The sequence below is a fragment of the Volvox carteri genome (assembly GCF_000143455.1).
Source record: "Volvox carteri f. nagariensis unplaced genomic scaffold VOLCAscaffold_1, whole genome shotgun sequence".
Classification (NCBI taxonomy): domain Eukaryota; kingdom Viridiplantae; phylum Chlorophyta; class Chlorophyceae; order Chlamydomonadales; family Volvocaceae; genus Volvox; species Volvox carteri.
This window is the reverse complement of record NW_003307545.1, coordinates 5,453,401-5,471,277: the sequence shown is the minus strand read 5'-3', so window position 1 is coordinate 5,471,277 and position 17,877 is coordinate 5,453,401. Positions and strand designations below refer to the sequence as shown.

The window sequence follows — 17,877 nt, the reverse complement described above, 5'->3', positions numbered from 1 at the left end:
CTCCCCTCCCCTCTCCTCCCCTCCCCTCCCCTCCTCTCCCCTCCCCTCCCCTCCCCTCCCCTCCCTACGTATCTTTCCCCGACATAACACGCCACATATTCCCTTAACCCTCTTAAAGGACTTTTTCAAGCAGCCCACCGCATTCACGTCGTCCAGGTTTCCTACCGCCCCCACCTCCATCCCCCCATCCCACCCCTCTGGATATCCCAATCCTACACCTGGATGTGGATGTCCGCCAGCAGCAGCCAGCTGCGCTCAAACTCCTCCGCCTCGTCCGGCTTGTACTGGATCTTCTGGACCCGTTTTAACTGGTTGCGGGCCTTGGGCGTCTGTTTGAGCATCATGAAGCCGGTGGCCATGGCCAGCAGGACTGGCACGTTGTTGGGGTCCTGAGCGGAGCGGGGGATAGTGGGGGTTAGGGGAGGGAATAAGAGGGTGAGACGGAAGACGGGGTTTTCTGGATAGATGAAATGTGCGTTACATACAGCAAACATACATACATACATGCACGCGTACAGACAGACGCAGACAGACAGGCAGAGACAGGCAGACACCGTGACAGACATACACACATACAGAAGGTAAATTGTAAAATGCTGCGTTGCGGGAGGTGGAGGAGGGGTGAAGGAAGGGGTGAGGGTTAAGAGGCCAGTCAAAGGCGGGTACTATGCCCCCCTGGTCAATGCCCCAAATCCCTATCGCGAGTAACCACAAGAACCGCATCACGTTCTGGTGTTCTGCCCAGATGTTCTGTCTCACTTTCCTACTGTCCCACTGCAGCTACTTCGACCGCTTCCGTAAGCTCACGAGGGGCGAACCCGACACGCGTGAAGCGATGCGTCCAAACGGCACGCACCTGGCACAACATCCCCCTCTCCCGCCTCCTTACCCCCTTCCCCTTTCCCCCTTTCACAGACACACACATACACATACACACACACACACACGCACACGCACACACACGCACACACAGACATACACACCCACATACACACACACACATACACACACACGCGCGCAGCTCCCTTACCTGGTTGGCCAAGTCCAGGAGTGCGTTCAGCGCGTTCTCAATCTCGTTCTTGTCCTTGCCCGCCATCATGGCGTAGCACTCCAGCACCTTGTATCGCTGGGTGGTGGTGTCAGCACCGCGGACCTGGCCACCCGAGGGGAAGCGAACCAGCGGCGGATGCACCCACTCAGTGGCCCCGTGTCCCAACAAGCACAGACATGTATTACATACTATACTTGCAATAAACTTGCAATGTACTTGCAATATACTGTCATGTGCGCGCGTATGCAAACAGCAAGCCAGTCAGTCTGTTTCTCCGTCGGTCTGTCCGTCTGTCAGTTCGTTGGTCATGGCCGTCCGAACTCCCGCTTCCTCAGCTCCCCGGCGACGTTGCCGCACCCTCCATCGTCATCCCCACCCCCATCCACGTCTCCCCCCCCCCACACACACACACGCTGCAGCCCCCTTCCCTCCCCGCCACCAGACCCCAGCCCCCAACTACCTGTCTAAGCAGGCTCCGCGCGGTGGCCACTGCCTCCCGGCTCTCCGGTGTGTCGGCGTTTTCCTTCTCCTCCCACACCGCGTCGTTATCCGGGTTGAGGTAGATCTCCACCATGTGCAGGATGGCTGAGGAGCCCCAGCGGGAGTCCTTGCGAGCCAGGTTGAGCTCCTTCAGCGCCTCGCGGGGGTTGTTGGTGTAGCTGGGGGAAGGGAAGGGAAGGGGGAGGGGAGAAAGCGGGAAGGTGGGGAGGGAAGTGGGGGGAGATGTGGACGGGACGGGTAAAGCCGCAGCCGGTGGAAAGGAGGTTTGTTTGTATCCAAATCTGGGAGACATAGAGGAATAGGCCTGGATCCGGCCCCCGAATCCAGCCCTTCTGCAGCACACCCCTCCCCCACCCCTCCCCCACCGCACCCCGCCCCACCACATCACGCGCCCAGGACGAAAAACCCAACGCAATGCCGTACCCTCACGACCAACGGCGTGCAGATATCAACCCACCAACCCCTCCTCCTCCCACGCCCCAATTACACCTCTCTCCCCCCCAAAACACACACACACACACGCCTGGTCTTACACCATCACCACCACTACCACTACCACATTTCCCCCTTCCCTCCTCACCGGTTGTACAGTCCCTTGCAGTAGTGGTAGCCAGGATCCATGATGGCCTTGGGGGAGCCCGTCTCAGCCAAATTGAAGTACCGGGGCACGTCCTCCAGCCTACCCGCGCGCCGGAGCAGCAGGATGAGCTGGGCCAGGGCACCGTAGTGGTTGGGGGAGCGCTCCAGGAGCTGCTGGAAGTGGTAGATGGCGGTGTCGTAGTGCTCCTGGGGTGGGGTGGGAGAGAAGACCGCCGAGGTTGGGTGAGGTGGCGGGAGCGGGAGGGAGGGCTGGATGAGGTGAGGTGGATGAGGGGTTGGGGTGGCTAGGCGGGCGTGGTAGGGAAGTGGGGGCGGAAGCGACGGTGACAGTGCATTGGCGAGGATGTGCGGGGCCGGGGCCCGGGGCGGAAGAGGACGGGGGTAGTGTCGGGTCTGTGAGTCTGTGTATTTTGGAAGTTAGCAGGTTGCCGTACGCTCCCCAAACAAATCCCGTCGTCCCATGTCTACCCACGCACATTCCCTCCTCACGCACATCTCCTCAGCCAATTTCCTAAGCCTCTGTGGGCCCAATGTCCTCCCCCCCCTCTCCCCGCCCCACAACCCTCAACAAAGATCAGTTCGCTCAGTCCCCACTGAAGCATCTTCCTCCACCCCACCGCCTATAATCACCCCTTTCCCCCTTCCCCCCCACCTCCTTCCCCACGACCTCCTTCCCCCCACCCCCTTCCACCCCACCCCCTTCCCCCCCAACCCTTCCACACCCCCAGACCTTGTGGAACATGAGCTCCGCCAACATGATGGACGCCTCCTCGTTGTCGGGGTCGTGCTTGAGCAGGTTGACGCACTGCGCCTGACATGCGTCCGTGTCGCCATTGGCCAGGTGGAGCTTGGCCACCGCCAGCATGGACGGCACGTGGGTCTCGTGGTGGCGGAGGGCCTCCATGTACAGCTCCATGGCCTGGGAGTGTGGGGCGAGGGGGAGGCGGAGGGGGAGGGGGTAGGCGGGAGGGAGGTGTCCTCACGCTGAAAATGTGATTATATGCGGCCCTGCCCTGCCTTGATGGGGTCGACTCAATATATTGGATAAAAGTGGGAGAAGCCGTTGTGGAGCCTGAGTCGTGTAATGTGGGATGCCCCACCCCTCCTCCGCCCCCTCCCCCACCTCCTCACCTAGGCCCCCCCGATGTGTACCTAACTCTTCGGCTCCTCCTCCCTCCTGTACACCTCCGCCCACCTTGCTGCCACCCCTCAACTCCCGGGCCCCTCACCCCGACCCCTCACCCTGTCAAACTTCCTCGCCCGCTTGTGCTGTTCCGCCAGGTCGAAGCAGATGGCGGCAGTTCGCTCCCGCTGCAGGGCCACCGCCTCGGGCAGCTCCCCCCGCAGCTTGAGCAGCAGCTGCTTCTGAAGGTCCAGTGCGCGTGTCTGAGCAGCCACGTAGCCGTCCATGTCGCCCGTGCCCTTGTGCACCTTGGCCAACATTGACCACCTGCGCAGTATGAGGAGGTGCAGGAGGAAGAGCAAAGAGGCGAAGCGGGGCAGCGAGCCAACCAGGTAGAAGGACCGGGGGGGGGGGTATCGAGGGGGCGGCAATGGGGGCGGTTAAGAACCGTCCAGAACCGTCATTTGCTACCCCACAACACAACAGAACGCAACCCACAACACAGCACAGGCACACAGCAGCGGAGCCCACCCACCCCTCCACATCCAGCTGCAGGTTCTCCGTAGCCGGCAGTCCCTCCCGGTTGCGCTCCAGCGCCTTATTGATGGCGGCGGTAGCGGGCTGCCACTGCCGCAGCCGCACCAACAGGTTACCCAGCTCCAGCTGAAGCGAGTGCTGCGGGGAGGGGAGCGGGCGAGTGGGGCCAAGAACAGGGGCCAACAGCAGGGGCCCAAGAGGAGGGTGTGAACGGGGGAGTAAGAGGGGGCATGTGTGGAGATATAAACAGCGCGTGCAGGTGCGGCTGGAGGGAGTAGGTTGGTCTCTTAGGGGTAAAGGAATGTAGATCCAGTACGCAAGTGGCCTATGAGAACAAGTTACGCTATATGGTAGAGGGCAGTGCAGTGCAGGTTAAGACAGGATAGGGCAGGACTGGGCCGGGCCGAGCAGGGCATGCGGGCAGCGGCGCCGTTTCTTCCCACCTGGACCCCGCCGCGCGCGTTGGCGATGGCCTTCGTGAAGTAGTCTATGGCCCGCTGGTAGTCGTGGCTCGTCACTAGGGCGCGGGCGCACTGGGGGCCCCGGGCGGGGAATGGGGAGGAGGGAGCCAAGGGGAACGGAAGAAAGGGTTTTGAAGAAAGGTCGTTGGACGGGAGAGAGAAAGGCCCTGTGCTCCCGCCGCCCCTACGTCCCCAGGCCCCAGCGCCCTAGTTCTCACCCTGGTGATAAGGTCCACGTCTTTGGGGTTGAAGTCCAGCGCGCTCTCAAAGGCGCGCACCGCCTTCTCCGGTTCCTGGATCTGCATGAACGCCTCACCCAGCATGCAGTAGCTGTCGTAGTCGGGAGTGTGGTCCTGCAGCAGCAGCAGCAGCAGCAGCAGCAGCAGTAACAGCAGCAGCAGCAGGGGGCAGGGGGCAGGGGAGAAAGGGGGTGCAGGTGCGGTGAAAGGAAATCGGGTGTGGGGAGGTGCGGGTGCGGTTGTCATAGCGCTTCACTCCAGGAGGGAGTAACACAGGCGGAAGGCCCCGACTGAGGAGGGACTTGAAGATGTTGTACGATACTCCTCTAATCGTGCAGAGGTAAACGCGGGCGGGGGAGACATACATACACACATACATGCCCTCTGGCACACTATTTCCTTCGGTGAAGCTGCCTGCTCCTGTGCCATTCCCGTCTCCAAAAACATACTTATCTGTCTACTCTGTTCTTTGTATATTTTCTGTATTTTACCTTCAGGTAAAAAATCTACTGCCCCTCCTCGCAGCTCAGGTTAAAAAAACACAGACACGCACACACGCACACACGCACACGCAATACACCGACACGCAGACACTCACCACCAGGTCCATGTAGCACTTGATGTAGGCGGTCTTGTCCTTGCGGTGGCGCAGGTAGATGTCCGCCATGGCCATGCGCGCCTTGACGTAGTGGGGGGAGTCCTTGGGGATGCGACGCAGCTTCTTGAGCGCGCCCTCCACATCGCCGCGTGCAATGGCCAGCTCGCAGTCGGCCACCGTTACGCGGACCTCCTCACTGGTGCCCTCGAACTCGCGGATGGCGTCTTGGATGTACTGCGAGAAACAGGACGTACGTACGGATGTACGGGCACGTGCGGGCGAGCGGGCAGTGGGGGTTTGGATACGGTGGGGGGGAAGGGAGTTAGCGCCGAGAAAGTGAAGAACGGTCATGTGTGTGCGTGTGTATGTATTCTGTTACACATTGATCCGGGCCTGATGCTGGCCAGCGGCACCTAACCGTACCCAAACGGGAACGACCGCCGAAGCACTCTCTCCCTAGCGGGGGGAGAGGGGCGTGAAGGGCCGTGTGTGTGTGTGTGTGTGTGTGTGTGTGTGCTTGTTGGGTGGGGGCCAGATCCGGGATAAGCACTGAGCGGAGGGAAGCGGGGACGGAAGGGGGACCTGACATCAGGCCCCGGCTCCGGCCCATGGCTCGGCCCGCACATATGCGGCAGGTGCCCCTAGCGCTGGGGTCAACTGCCAGTCCACCACCACCACCACCACCACCACCACGTCCGCCCCCACCACAGCATTACTCTCTACCGCTTCCCTGCCGCTGCCCGCCTACCTTCTTGGCCTCCGGCGCATCCGGGATCTTGGATATCCTTGCCAGCACATCCGCCAGCAGCAGGTATATGGTGGCCCGTTCATGCAGGGTGGGCTCCACCACCTTGCGCCCCATACGGGCGCGCTGCTGGGCGCTCAGAGGGGTGCGCACCCCCGGCAGGTTCATGGCGGACTCGAGGACCTGCGGCAGCAGGAGGCGGCGGCCGCGGGCAGGAAGAGGAGGAGGAGGAGGAGGGGTGTAAGGAAGAGGAAAGCAACAATGGATAAAAGTTCCCTCCTTCCTTCCCTCCCCGTATTTCCCTCCCTCCCTCCCTTCCTTCCCCTCCCTCCCCTCCCTCCCACTCTCTGCGATGGTGGAAAAGGACTCGGGGGTGGGAGCGCAGGGCTGCGCATGTGAATGAGGGATGGGAACCGAGGGGCGCGGGGATGCAGACACAAGGGGTTGAGGGGTAACGGGTGCGTGGCGTTGGGTGTAGCGCTCCGCACGTCGGTGGGAGTGGTGTGGGGGGGAGGAATCACGAGGATGGCTAAGATGGCTGAGTATGGGCTCACAAACACATAGAAAGGATACAGCGTACCCCGCGGCGGGAGGGGTACCTCGCGAAACGTCGGGGGGGATATTGTGTTTCGTGTGGCACCAGCCAACGAGGCCCTTCCCAACACAGCCCAACACGCTGCGCTGCCGCTCCCCCCCCCTTCCAACACCTGACCGTCCTCCACCCTTTTTCCCGCCATCCTACAGCACACATCCTGATGCGACGCACACAACTACCTGATGGGACCCCCCCTGTGTAGACGCACCACTACTTATTCCAATCTCTCATTACAGAGGCCCCCCTTCAACACCCCTCACCTCACCCCGTTGCGCCGGCCGTGATTCCGTCCCCCCTACCCCACAAACACCTCACCCGCTTTGCATCCTCCAGCTTGCCGTTCGCGATGAGCACCTTGGACTGGACCACGTGGTACAGGGGCGTCTCCCTCACCGCGAAGTTGCTGCTCACAGCTTGGTCCAGAGCGGACAGAGCCAGGTCGGGCTTGTCCTGGGGGTAGGTGGGGTGTAGAGAGAGAAGGGGCGGAGGGAAAAATAAGGACAAATAAGGACGGTGGCAAAAGGGAAAGAGTAATGGCAGACTGCAGTTCGCGGCGGGAAAGACGAGCCACTGACGGTTGAGGCGGATACCAGAGACAGACGGATACTCCATTTGCGGCGGGGTTGTGGACGAGGTTGCGGAGGCCGTGCGGAGGTCGTACCGGGTGAGCGGGTGCGTAGTGGGAGAAGGTCGCCCAGTTCCCACCCTCCCCCCCCGGGGCTCCCCGCCATCGCCCCGCCGAAGCCAAGCCAGCGGTCGCGGTCCTCTCGTCCAGACCGGCGCGCAGACAGATAGACAGACCGCCAGACGAGCCCAGCCAGGCATGCACCCTCCCTTACCTGCGCCACATACACGCTGCAAATGAGGAGATGTGCGCCCGACTCCTCGGGGTTCATGCGCAGGATTTCCCCCGCCTTGCGTAGCGCCGCGTCCAGGGCGCCGTTCAAGTACAGGGCCCGAGCGTGCAGCAACGAGGACTCCAGCAGCGCGGGGGCCTGCTTATTCAGCAGGTCCAGAGCGCGGGTCACCTATCACGGGAGGTGGAGGGATGGGGGATGGGGTCGGGAACAAAAGTGAGAAGAGTTAAAACCGACGCCAAACACCTAGATAGATAGGAGCGCATCAAACTGCGATGGTGGTGGGGATCAGATCAGGTCTGCGGGCTAGGTCGAGACGAACCACGGGCGATCGAAGCAGAAACCAGAGATAGACGGATAGTCCTGGACGGGTTTGAGGGGGCAGAGGAAGAGGTGAAGTTGTAGGGAGCGGAGATTATACCTGAAACACAAGGTAAGTAGGGGGCTTGGCGGGATGAAGGCAGGCAGGAAGTAAAAAGAGCCCTCATCCCTCAAAAGAGCTACGAAAAGGACCTTAACAAACGCCTACGATACCTCGTGAGCTCATTCACCTCCGCTCTCTTTCCCTTTCTCACTCTCTCTCTCACGCACACACACACACACACACACACACACACACACACACACGCGTCTGCTGCTGAGCCAACCGCGCACTGGCTCTGTCGTTGCTGCACCGTCCTACCCCACCCTCATCCCGCCCCGCCCCACCTTGCTGATGAGCGGCGAGGGAGCTTCCGTAGGTGCCCTCGGCTCCCCCCCCACGCCCTGCAGCAGCAGCCGCACCACCGTCGTGATGCGTGCGGGGTTTAGCACCGCGTACATCTCCAGGGAGGGCCCCGAGTACTCCGCGGCTGCGGTGAACAGCGCGGCGATGGCTCGTTCCAGCAGCGCCAGCCCGTCCGCTATGCTCCCCTGCTTCCATGCCAGCAGGCCCTTCAAATACGTGATCGTGGGGTTGTCGCTGGAGCTGCCGGTGATGGGGTCGGCCATGTCAGGGTCATCGTCGACACCGGCGCCGCCGCGGCGGCGGCGGCCGCCGCCAGCGCCGCCGTTGGCAAACATCTCCTCCAGGAACAGGATCTACAATTGCGCGATGAGAAGTGGGGCGACGTCGCCGCCGTTCGGCCGAAGCAGGTAACGCCTCGTGACGGAACGTAAGAGGAAGGTAACGGCCGCCGCGGCAGGCACATACACACACATTCTCACACACACACACACGGACACACACACACACAAGGACACACACACACACGGACACACACACACACGGACACACACACACACACACGGACACACACACATTCACACACACACACACACACATTCACACACACACACACACACACAAGGACACACACACACACGGACACACACACACGGACACACACACACACATACACACACACACACACAAGCAGTACGAGCAGCCTGCTATCCGGGGAGGTAATTTCCTGATGGTTCTCGACATCCCAGCCAGGAACTTCCTTCTGTCCCCAGTAAAAGGTTCTCCAGTCCCACCTGGCCCCACCCCGCCCCCACCTGTCCGGCCGCCTCCTCCAGCTCCCCACTCAGGATCTGGGCCTCCAGGACACCCGCGTTGGCGTCCAGGTTGAGCTCGTCCAGCTGCATGGCCTGGGAGAAGCGCTCCGTGGCGTTGGTCACCTCGTCCATCAACAACTTCTGAGCGGCCGCCTCCACAACCTGGCCGCATCCACAGGTGGGGGGCGTTACTGATGTGGGTTACTACATGTGGGAAACATGCAGTTGGGACATGATTACTGGGACAATCAATTACATGATGCGGGAAGCAATGCCGGCGTCACATGCCGACGTGCCGCCCAAAGCACCAGCTGCTGGAGAGAAGTCAACACTGAAGCAATTCAATCAGTGCTTCGCCTGTGGTGGTTCGTCTTACCCCCCTACACACGACCACACACCATGCTCCTGTAACTCACATAGGGCGCGTGGTCGGGCTTGAGCTGCACCGCCCGGTCCGCCATAAGGAAGGTGATCCCCAGCAGGGTGCTGTCGCTGCAGGCCAGTCGGGCGAAGGGCCGAGCCTGCGGAGCACCGGCGGCGCACAGATCGCGTGGTAGACAGGGCAACGACCGGGCGGGAAGGGGGGCACACACACAAGCGGCACACAAATCCGGGGCCGGTTTTTGCCTTTCATGCGCGATTTGTCGACGCGGCCGGTGCAGGGTCGCGGCGCAAGTCGCCGTGAGCGATTTGGCGACGCAGCACGGGGCAGTAGGGGGGGGGGAAACGGAAACGACGGTGCGTGCGGTGGGGGGAAACTTAGAAGGAGGGGCGGTAAGGGTAAAAGGATGGATGGAGGGCTACCCGGTGCAAAAGAGGTGGATTACTGGGAACAAGGGGGAAGGTGTGGGAAGGGAGTGCTGGAGTGCTGGAGGGTGGTTGGGCTTTGGAAAGGCAGCAGGGAATGCGGGTCGGTCCGTCTGCCCAGGCTCCCACAGCCAACAACCCCCCCGGTCCCACTTCGGCGTCCTCCGACCCACCCACCCACCCACCCAGCCAGCCAAATTTGAAGGCCTAACCCCGAGCTGGGAGGGAAAGACGAGCCACGAACGAGTGAAGCTGCTGCCAGGGCAAGAGTTGGGGGAGGGGGGGGAGAGGTTGCGCCGCGCACACTTACAACTTTGTAGAACAGCTCGGCGTTCTTCGGCTCCTGGCGGTTCATGGCGGTGAACAGGTCCTGCAGCTGCTTGGCGGCCTGCTTGTTGTTGCCCTCGCGTGTGAGAGATATCATGCCTGCGCGCACACACGCACATCTCTTCGCTTCTTGCGCTGCCCACCCACTCCCCGAGAGCGGTCCGTCCCGCTGGCGCAGCCGCCGCGTCAGCAGCCGTGCCTCTTCTCCTCTTCTCCTTCCTCACCATTCTGGTGGTTCAAATATAAACGCCTAAACGTCCCTTAAAAAACCCGAAGAATCGCATTTCATTCGCTTCATGTAGGGCTTCATGTGGCATTAAGAGGGGCCCCGGTCCGAGCCTCAAGTCCAGTCTGGGGAGCGTGAGTTATTAAATAACACTTTCCTAACCTCCTTTCCCTCCTCTTTCCCAACCCCCCCGACACACCCGCGCCAGGCCCCGCTCTTCCGCCGATGTTTAATTTCTTTTCGTCAATCGTCTGTGTTTCGTCGTAACCCCCACTTACACGCCCAGGCCTGTGCCATGATGTTCTGAGCGTCCGAGGACAGCACCCGCTGCAGCGTTTCCGTGACCTGCTCCCAGTCGCCCAACACCATCAACAGCCGCGCCTTCTCCACCAGCGCGGGCACGAACCAGGCGAAGCGCACATTAATCTCCGCCAGCACGTCTACCGCCTGAGCCATCTGCTTCTTCAGCTCCAGTATCTTGGCCTTGCCCAAAAGGGCCTGGTGGGTCCAGGGATGGCAGGATGGTTGGGGCCCATGGGGCGGTGAAAAAAGGGGCATGTCAGGGCTACGAAGAGGAGGAAACGCCGGCAAAGGGGACAGAGGGGTCCCGAGAATGCCCCCGGGGGGCTATAACGAAGCAGACGAAGCCGTCCAGCAGCCTTGGCGGAGCCTTCTTGGCCGCGTCAGAAGTACCCATCTCGTGTACTGGCGGCCCCCACACACATACAACACCCGGGACGGGACTTAGACCTAAACGCCCATACCTCCTACCCAATGCCCGCCCCTGTTGCACCGCTCCTCTTGCCACCGCTCATATCCACACAACCAGACCGAACGGACAACTCTTAAAGCCCACCCCACAGCCGCAGTTCGTCGTCGCCGCTCTCCTCGTCCTCCCCCTCCCTACAGCTATTACCTTTTTTCCTCCTTTTCCTCTTCTCCCTTGGTAAGAAGATCCCCAACAGGGCCCCCGGAGCCGCGTCCCACCCCCCCCGGCCCATGTACCTGCAGGTCGCTGTGGTCCTGCTCCACCGCCTGCTCAAATTGCGTGTAGGCCTCGTCCAGCTCGCTCTCGTCAAAAAGCATGTCGTATTCATCGTCCTGCTGCTGGCTGACGATGATCCAGCCCAACAGAACCTTTTCCCGACGGGGCAATGGCGATGACAACGGAGGGGCATGGGGTTGGTTGTGAGGGGAGAAGCGGATTTGGAGAGGGAACGAAGAACGTAGCAGAGCCAGCGGGAGCCGGTGGCGCAGATTAGGACCTAGCACGCGCCAGAGTTCAGCATGTCGAATGGCATATAACATATCTATCGCCCTGCATCACGCGCTCCTCGCGAAAAGAAGATGCCCATGGTAACAGTAGGGGGAGGGCCCCCTGCCCCCTCATATGCCTTACGTATGCCATCCCACTCCCCATATCGCCACATGAGGTGGGCATCCAGGAGCCTTCCGCTCCCCGTCAGGTCCCCATGCCGCGGCAACCACCCACCCATGGCCCCCTACCTGCGCCTGCAGGTGGTCTGGCTGGTTCCGGAGCACCCTCTCCACCAGGCCCCGCGCCCTCTCTTTGCTCTTGGTGTACAGGTATAAGGACGCCAGGTGCACGCATGGCGTGTCGGAGGCCGCTCGCTCCTCGACCTTGCGACGGGGAAGGGCGGAGTCGGGTGCGGGAGGGGCAGCGGCGGCAAGCAGGGTAAATGGCGACAGGGAAAAGCTCTTGGGAGGGGTATCGGTGGGGTTGTGCTTATGCCTGGCCGTGGTACGCGGAGGCACGAGCCACATGAGCTACATGGGCGAGGCCCCGGATGGGTTGGACAGGGTTAGGAGCCACACCGCGGCCAGTGTGCACACCGGGATGGCCGACCGACATACAGACGGGCCAGGCAGCTGCCCCAATGCCCCCGGGCAACCCGAGATACACGGGCCGTCAGGGCCGCGTTGGGCCAGAGGAGGGTGGTACGGCCCCTCCCTTCCATCTCATCTCCAAAGCCGGATAGGGCAGGCTCCTCCCCCGCGCATATGGCATATGATATATGCCGGCGTATGGTAAAGGAAATACAGCCTCCACCAACCATGCTTTGGATCGGCACAAGTTACGACCAGGCTGTATCAAACTCGCGCCTCTTGGTACTACATGCGGGTTTGGTAAAGACACGACATCTGCGACCCCAATCGCGCTAGGCGGGTATACGCCACAACGTGGGGTGAGGTCTGGGTGAACGCAGAGAATGGAGCATGTGGATACTTAGGCTGTGTATTGGGCTGATCCTGCTTGGGTCGTCAAGCAGAATGTGTGCTCTGCGTATCGATTTGGGTACGTGTATATGCCCTTGTAAGCGTGTGACCGGCAGTACGGTATATGCCCCAGCTGGCGCTGCGTGCAGGGTTGAGACCGGACCCCGGAGACGCCTGGAATGCAAGACACGTGCAACTGATTTGGTGGAATTGTAAGCGCGCAGCGTACCTCCAGTTTTGCTTGTAGGTCGATGATTGCATCGTGGTCGGGGACTCTGGCTGCTTCATGGCCAATCAGCTGTGCCGCACAGACGGCTAAATCCAGATCGACGTTTCCCGCAATGCTGCCAAGGTCGCGCATCGCCTGCCATGGCGGCGTCCCGGAAGGTGAGCGGCCTGCCTTGCATGTGGTGGACCGGGCCGCGACTGGAGCGTTTGCTCCATGATGCACTTTATACTTACATCGGCAGTATTTCCTTCCATAAGCAATCCATACGCTTTCCAAAACGTAAGCACCGGGTCCCCAGGCCGCTTCTTGAGCACTTCATTGCAGACCGTCTGTACATGTCTGAAGTAACCTTCGCGAGCATAGTAGTGGACAAGTGCTAGTACTCTATCTGACATATTTGTGAATTATAAGTCGATTACAAAGTCAAAAGCCAGGTTCCTGCTCCTCCAAGGGACTGTCATTAACTCGATGAACACGAAATGCACCTGGCAGTTTGGATCACAAGGCTAGTATATACAGATAAAACCACTCTTTGCCAGTCCCATCCGAGTCAACATGTGCGCAAACGTACAAGCTCGTACAAACCACCAAGCATTCCGGCAGGGCGGCCTTTACACTAATTGAACATGCATCATTATTGAGAAAGCCGGCGCGTGTAGATAGAGGGATTTGCTTGTGTTAGGTATTATTCAAGGAGGTTGATTATTCATATAGCACCTTTGGTATTACGCGTCTGCTACCAGTGTAGCATACAGGCATTATGTTTTACGCTAGGCGGGGCGGGCAGCAAAGCCTCCCAGCCTGCGCACTCGTGCAATGCCAACTACCGCAGTTTGTTAAAGAGCAGTTCGTTCGCTTCATTCACCTTGATGATGCAGACCCCGAACCACATTCAACAGGCGGCATCCCACCCTACAGTAAGTCACAGGCATAACGCATCGGCGCCTGGCAGTTGTCTGGCCCAATTGCTACCTTTGATGTACTGCGGGCGCCAAAAAAGGATGGACAGCACCCAGGACGATGTTAATGTTGGAAAGCTGGACCCTTTTCGGCTTTTATTTTCTTACCGAAGGGTCCGCGGAGGCAGCATTTAAGCAAGAGATTGACCGATTTGACGAAGGCCTCAACGCCTGCAAGCAAAAAACCGAAACGCGCCCTGGCTGCTAGCTCGCAACCACACAAACGACGGCCCACAATTTCCAAATTTAAATTCACATTTGAAACAACTTCTTTCATTTCGTCCGCCCCGCTGCCGCTGCCCTGCAAATTACCTCCTTCTCCATCCTAACCCCTAAAACGCCCTGATCGCCACCGTCATCCCCTAGTTCCATCGCTCCAGCCTCCCGCATACGTCGTTCGCAAGACCGGGTTCGATTTGCTGAAGGACCCATGGTGCAACAAGGTAAATTAGCCCTATCCCGTCCTCCTGGCTCCGAAACCCCTTCCTTTTCCTCCATTCCCTTCCCTTCCCTACCCTTGGTTTGCCTGGTAGCCTTATCCAGTGAGCCCATATGGTCCAGTACGGCATCCTCCCACCGACATCGCACCTCCACCAGGGACGGAACCTTCCCATCCGGGTAACCGCCTGATGCCACTTCCTTGTCCCTTGTCCCTTGTTCCTAAAATTCCCAAATGCAAAGCCCAACCCCCGCACATGCGTCCTTCCTCCTCCTCCTCCCCCTCTTCTCATCTCTTCGCCCTCCTCGCCTCCTTGTGTGGTTTGCCTGGAGGGGCTCCCTACCCTCCCACCCTCCCCCCATCACTCCCGCCCTACCTCAACCGCCCTACCTCCCCCCTTCAACCCCTCCCGATCTCTCCCGCCACCACCAAGGGTTCTGCCTTCCCCAGGTCGGAACGCGACCGACTGGCTCTCCGGGGGCTGCTCCCCCCCCGCAGTCTGACACTGGAGCTCCAGGTGGGCTGACAACCCAGGGCTTGGCCGCTAGCAAGTGGCGGGACCAGGACCGGGTCGGGTCGGGTTGGCTGGCAAGGAACTGGGCAGGCTGGACGGGATTTGGTCCAGGGCGGGCTGGGCTGGGCTGGGCGTTAAAAATGGCGCTAGTAGGGTAGGTCTTTTCAGGCGTTTTTCCTACACTCTCCATTTCCGGGTGTGCACACTGGTTAATAAGGTTAACACCGCGCCAAGTTGGCCATAACCACCAACAATGAGGATACTTTAATTAATTTCTTTGCCTGGGTAAAAGGGAGGCGCAACGGTGGCTGAAGTTGTGGCCCAAGTGGGTGTGGCCGGGGAGATACCCGATGATGATGATGACGATGATGATGATGATGATGATGAGGAGGAGGAGGGGGAGGGGGAAACGCTGATGACTTTGTGGGGGTGGGGAGTTACACCACCGGGTGCACGGGAACGCGATGTACGGCACTGTGTAACGGGGTGTCCGTGTCATGTGGATCAGGGACGAGGCGGCGGCTAGAGATTAGGAAATTGGGGGGCGGCCCTCCGACTCGGCATGTGGTTTCGCGTTTTGGCGGGTTTTCTTATTATTCCCCCTCTCCCTTTCCCCCCCCCCTCTCTTTCGTTCTTACGTCCTCCCTCCCTCCCTTTCCCCCCTCAGGCTGCTCGCTTCATGGAGGACTACTACCACCCCCGGCACCTGATTCCCCCCGAGGACGTCAAGTCCGGCGGAGTAACCCCGGAGATGGCCCGCAGGTGGAAGGTGCTGCAGGAGCTGCAGGACCGAAATGAAACGCTGTTCTACAGGGTGCTCTTTGACCACTTCACGGTATGTGTATGTACGTATGTATGTATGTGTCGGGACGTGCGGGGTGATTGTTTTCATGGAGGGGGGGAAGGGACGGAGGGAGAGGGGGACGGGACGCAAGCCCGCAAACCCCGCGTCCCTCCCCAATTCAAAACCAATTGCATCCTTCCGTACAATGCCTCCCTGGAATACGTCTGGGCCGGCAACGGAAATCTCACTGCAGCTGCTGCTGCAACAGCTTCTGAGCTTGCTCTTGTCGGTGCTACTGCCACTATTATTACTACTGCTACTGCTGCCGCCGGTGCTACTGCTACTGCTACTGCTGCCCCTTCCCTGTTCCCCTTCAGGAAATGGCGCCCATCATCTACACCCCTACTGTGGGCTGGGTGTGTGTCAACTTCCACAAGCTCTACCGGCGGCCCCGGGGCATGTACTTCAGCGCGGAGGACCGGGGCGACATGGTGGGGGGTGGGGGGTGGGGGCGGGGTGTGCAACGGCCTTCCGACTGACTGCCACTGCCACAGTCCAAATAGGCATAACAATACGAATTCTTGAGGTCTACTGCAATTTTAAAACCAACAAATAAAATAATGGCATGAGGGTTTTACGGATTTTTTTTCACAATTTTGTAAGGTTCGTGTGCATATACTCCTTGTTTTTTCTTTTAACTCCTGCCGATCAAATATTCGAGTCAGTTTGTGCTAAAATCATGAATAGCATCCTTTGTGTTTGTCTGTCTGTATGTGTCCGTGTCTGGGAAGCGGTGGAACTCACGGACCCGACGAGACCGGCGCCGCACACGGGACATTGGCGATGGTCATGTGTGTGTGTGTGTGTGTGTGTGCATGTCCGTATGTCTACATGGGCGTTCTGCTCGTGCAACTGTGCTTGTTGGCAATGGTGACGTGTATAACTAACTGTACTGCATATCCATGGATCTCCGCCACGCACCGCACCTCCACCACCTCCACGGTACCGTACGAACAGCTGCCCTCAAATTCGCCTTTTTGCTGATGCTGACTGTCGTAAAGATACTTTCCTTTCCCCCGGGGAGACTTCAACTCCCCCCGGCCTCGCGATTCTCAATACCCCTCCCTTTTTCCTTTCCCCTTGGATGGTTGATCGGTTGGTTGGTCGGTTGGCTGACGTACGTAAACGTCGAGCGACATACATACAGGCGGCGATGGTGTACAATTGGCCTCAACCGGATGTGCAGGTGGGGAGTGAAGGCGGTACTAGGGGTGTTGTTGTGGGCACATTGGGTTGTCGTCGCAGGGTAGGGGGGAAGTGTACTGAATTGACATTTGTCCTTTGTTTGCCATGATGATACGGTTAGCAAGCAGTCGGTTTCCAGATATATATGTGTGTATGTATGTATGTATGTATGTATGTATGTATGTATACATATGTATGTATGTATACATATGTATGTATACATATGTATGTATACATATGTATGTATACATATGTATGTATACATATGTATGTATACATATGTATGTATGTATGTATGTATGTGTATGTGTCTCGTGATCAGGCCATCGTGGTGACGGACGGCAGCCGCATTCTGGGCCTTGGCGACCTGGGGATCAATGGTGAGCGAGCTCTCCTCATCCGTACATTGCGGTATACCTTGGTGAATGTGCCTCTCTGTATGTATGTACATGTATGTATACGTATGCATGTATGTATGTAAATGACTGAGCCGCGAGATGGAAAGAGGTTGAAGAAGTCGCATGCAGAACTTTACGCAAACAGGTGTATGTATGTATGTATGTATGTATGTATGTATGTATGTATGTATGTATGTATGTATGTATGTATGTATGTATGTATGTATGTTCGGTATGTGTGGGAGAAAGAGGGAGAGCACGAGAAGCACGAGAAGCCATGGATAGTCAAACAAAGGGTCGAACAAATTGCAGGCGAAAAACCCGTGTGTGTATGTGCGTATGTATGTGTCTCACTGTGGAGCTCACCACCGACTGCGGCCTCTTCGCGCCCACCTAATCCTCTCTTTCTCCCTTCCCCAATCACCTTACACACACGCACACACACACACGTCTACTTACCTTCCCCCCGTCCCCCGCCCCGTGGCTCCAGGTCTTGGCATCCCCATCGGCAAGCTGGACCTCTATTGTGCAGCTGCGGGTACGTGTGTGTATGTATGTATGTGTGTGTATGGGGGAGGTCAGATGTTTTCCCCCCATCGGTCGACCACTTTTCCACTGTCCCCTCCCCCTGCCCCCCCTCTCCCCCCCCTGCAGGCTTCTCCCCGAGCAAGGTGCTTCCCGTGGTGATCGATGTGGGCACCAACAACGAGTCCCTCCGGGCGGACCGACACTACGCGGGCCTTCGCATACCGCGCATAACCGGACCGGAGTACCTCGCCATAATTGACGAGGTGGCGGTGTGGGGATGCGGTGGCGGCGGGGGGGGAGGAAGGGGGGGAGGGAGGAGGGGCATGGCGATTATGGG

The 17,877-nt window shown here is 59.2% G+C and overlaps 1 protein-coding gene across 1 annotated transcript in view; it reads right to left on the bottom strand.

The window, feature by feature from the left end:
- The window catches only part of VOLCADRAFT_78980 (uncharacterized protein), an 18,338-nt gene extending 1,972 nt beyond the window's left edge, over window positions 1-16,366 (bottom strand). Inside the window, exons 1-23 of the mRNA XM_002945904.1 lie at window positions 16,318-16,366; window positions 12,907-13,055; window positions 12,674-12,808; window positions 11,713-11,847; window positions 11,212-11,343; window positions 10,485-10,704; window positions 9,964-10,079; window positions 9,263-9,367; window positions 8,836-9,008; window positions 8,016-8,274; window positions 7,290-7,478; window positions 6,766-6,900; window positions 5,859-6,038; window positions 5,111-5,344; window positions 4,492-4,626; window positions 4,256-4,345; window positions 3,811-3,950; window positions 3,395-3,602; window positions 2,883-3,071; window positions 2,133-2,338; window positions 1,509-1,710; window positions 1,031-1,153; window positions 219-389 (exon numbers count right to left, since the gene is read on the bottom strand). Coding sequence (XP_002945950.1) covers window positions 219-389; window positions 1,031-1,153; window positions 1,509-1,710; window positions 2,133-2,338; window positions 2,883-3,071; window positions 3,395-3,602; window positions 3,811-3,950; window positions 4,256-4,345; window positions 4,492-4,626; window positions 5,111-5,344; window positions 5,859-6,038; window positions 6,766-6,900; window positions 7,290-7,478; window positions 8,016-8,274; window positions 8,836-9,008; window positions 9,263-9,367; window positions 9,964-10,079; window positions 10,485-10,704; window positions 11,212-11,343; window positions 11,713-11,847; window positions 12,674-12,808; window positions 12,907-13,055; window positions 16,318-16,333 — 3,642 coding nt within the window. The 5' untranslated portion in view covers window positions 16,334-16,366. The remainder of the gene's footprint in view (window positions 1-218; window positions 390-1,030; window positions 1,154-1,508; window positions 1,711-2,132; window positions 2,339-2,882; window positions 3,072-3,394; window positions 3,603-3,810; window positions 3,951-4,255; window positions 4,346-4,491; window positions 4,627-5,110; window positions 5,345-5,858; window positions 6,039-6,765; window positions 6,901-7,289; window positions 7,479-8,015; window positions 8,275-8,835; window positions 9,009-9,262; window positions 9,368-9,963; window positions 10,080-10,484; window positions 10,705-11,211; window positions 11,344-11,712; window positions 11,848-12,673; window positions 12,809-12,906; window positions 13,056-16,317) is intronic.
- Between the last annotated feature and the right edge of the window lie 1,511 nt (window positions 16,367-17,877).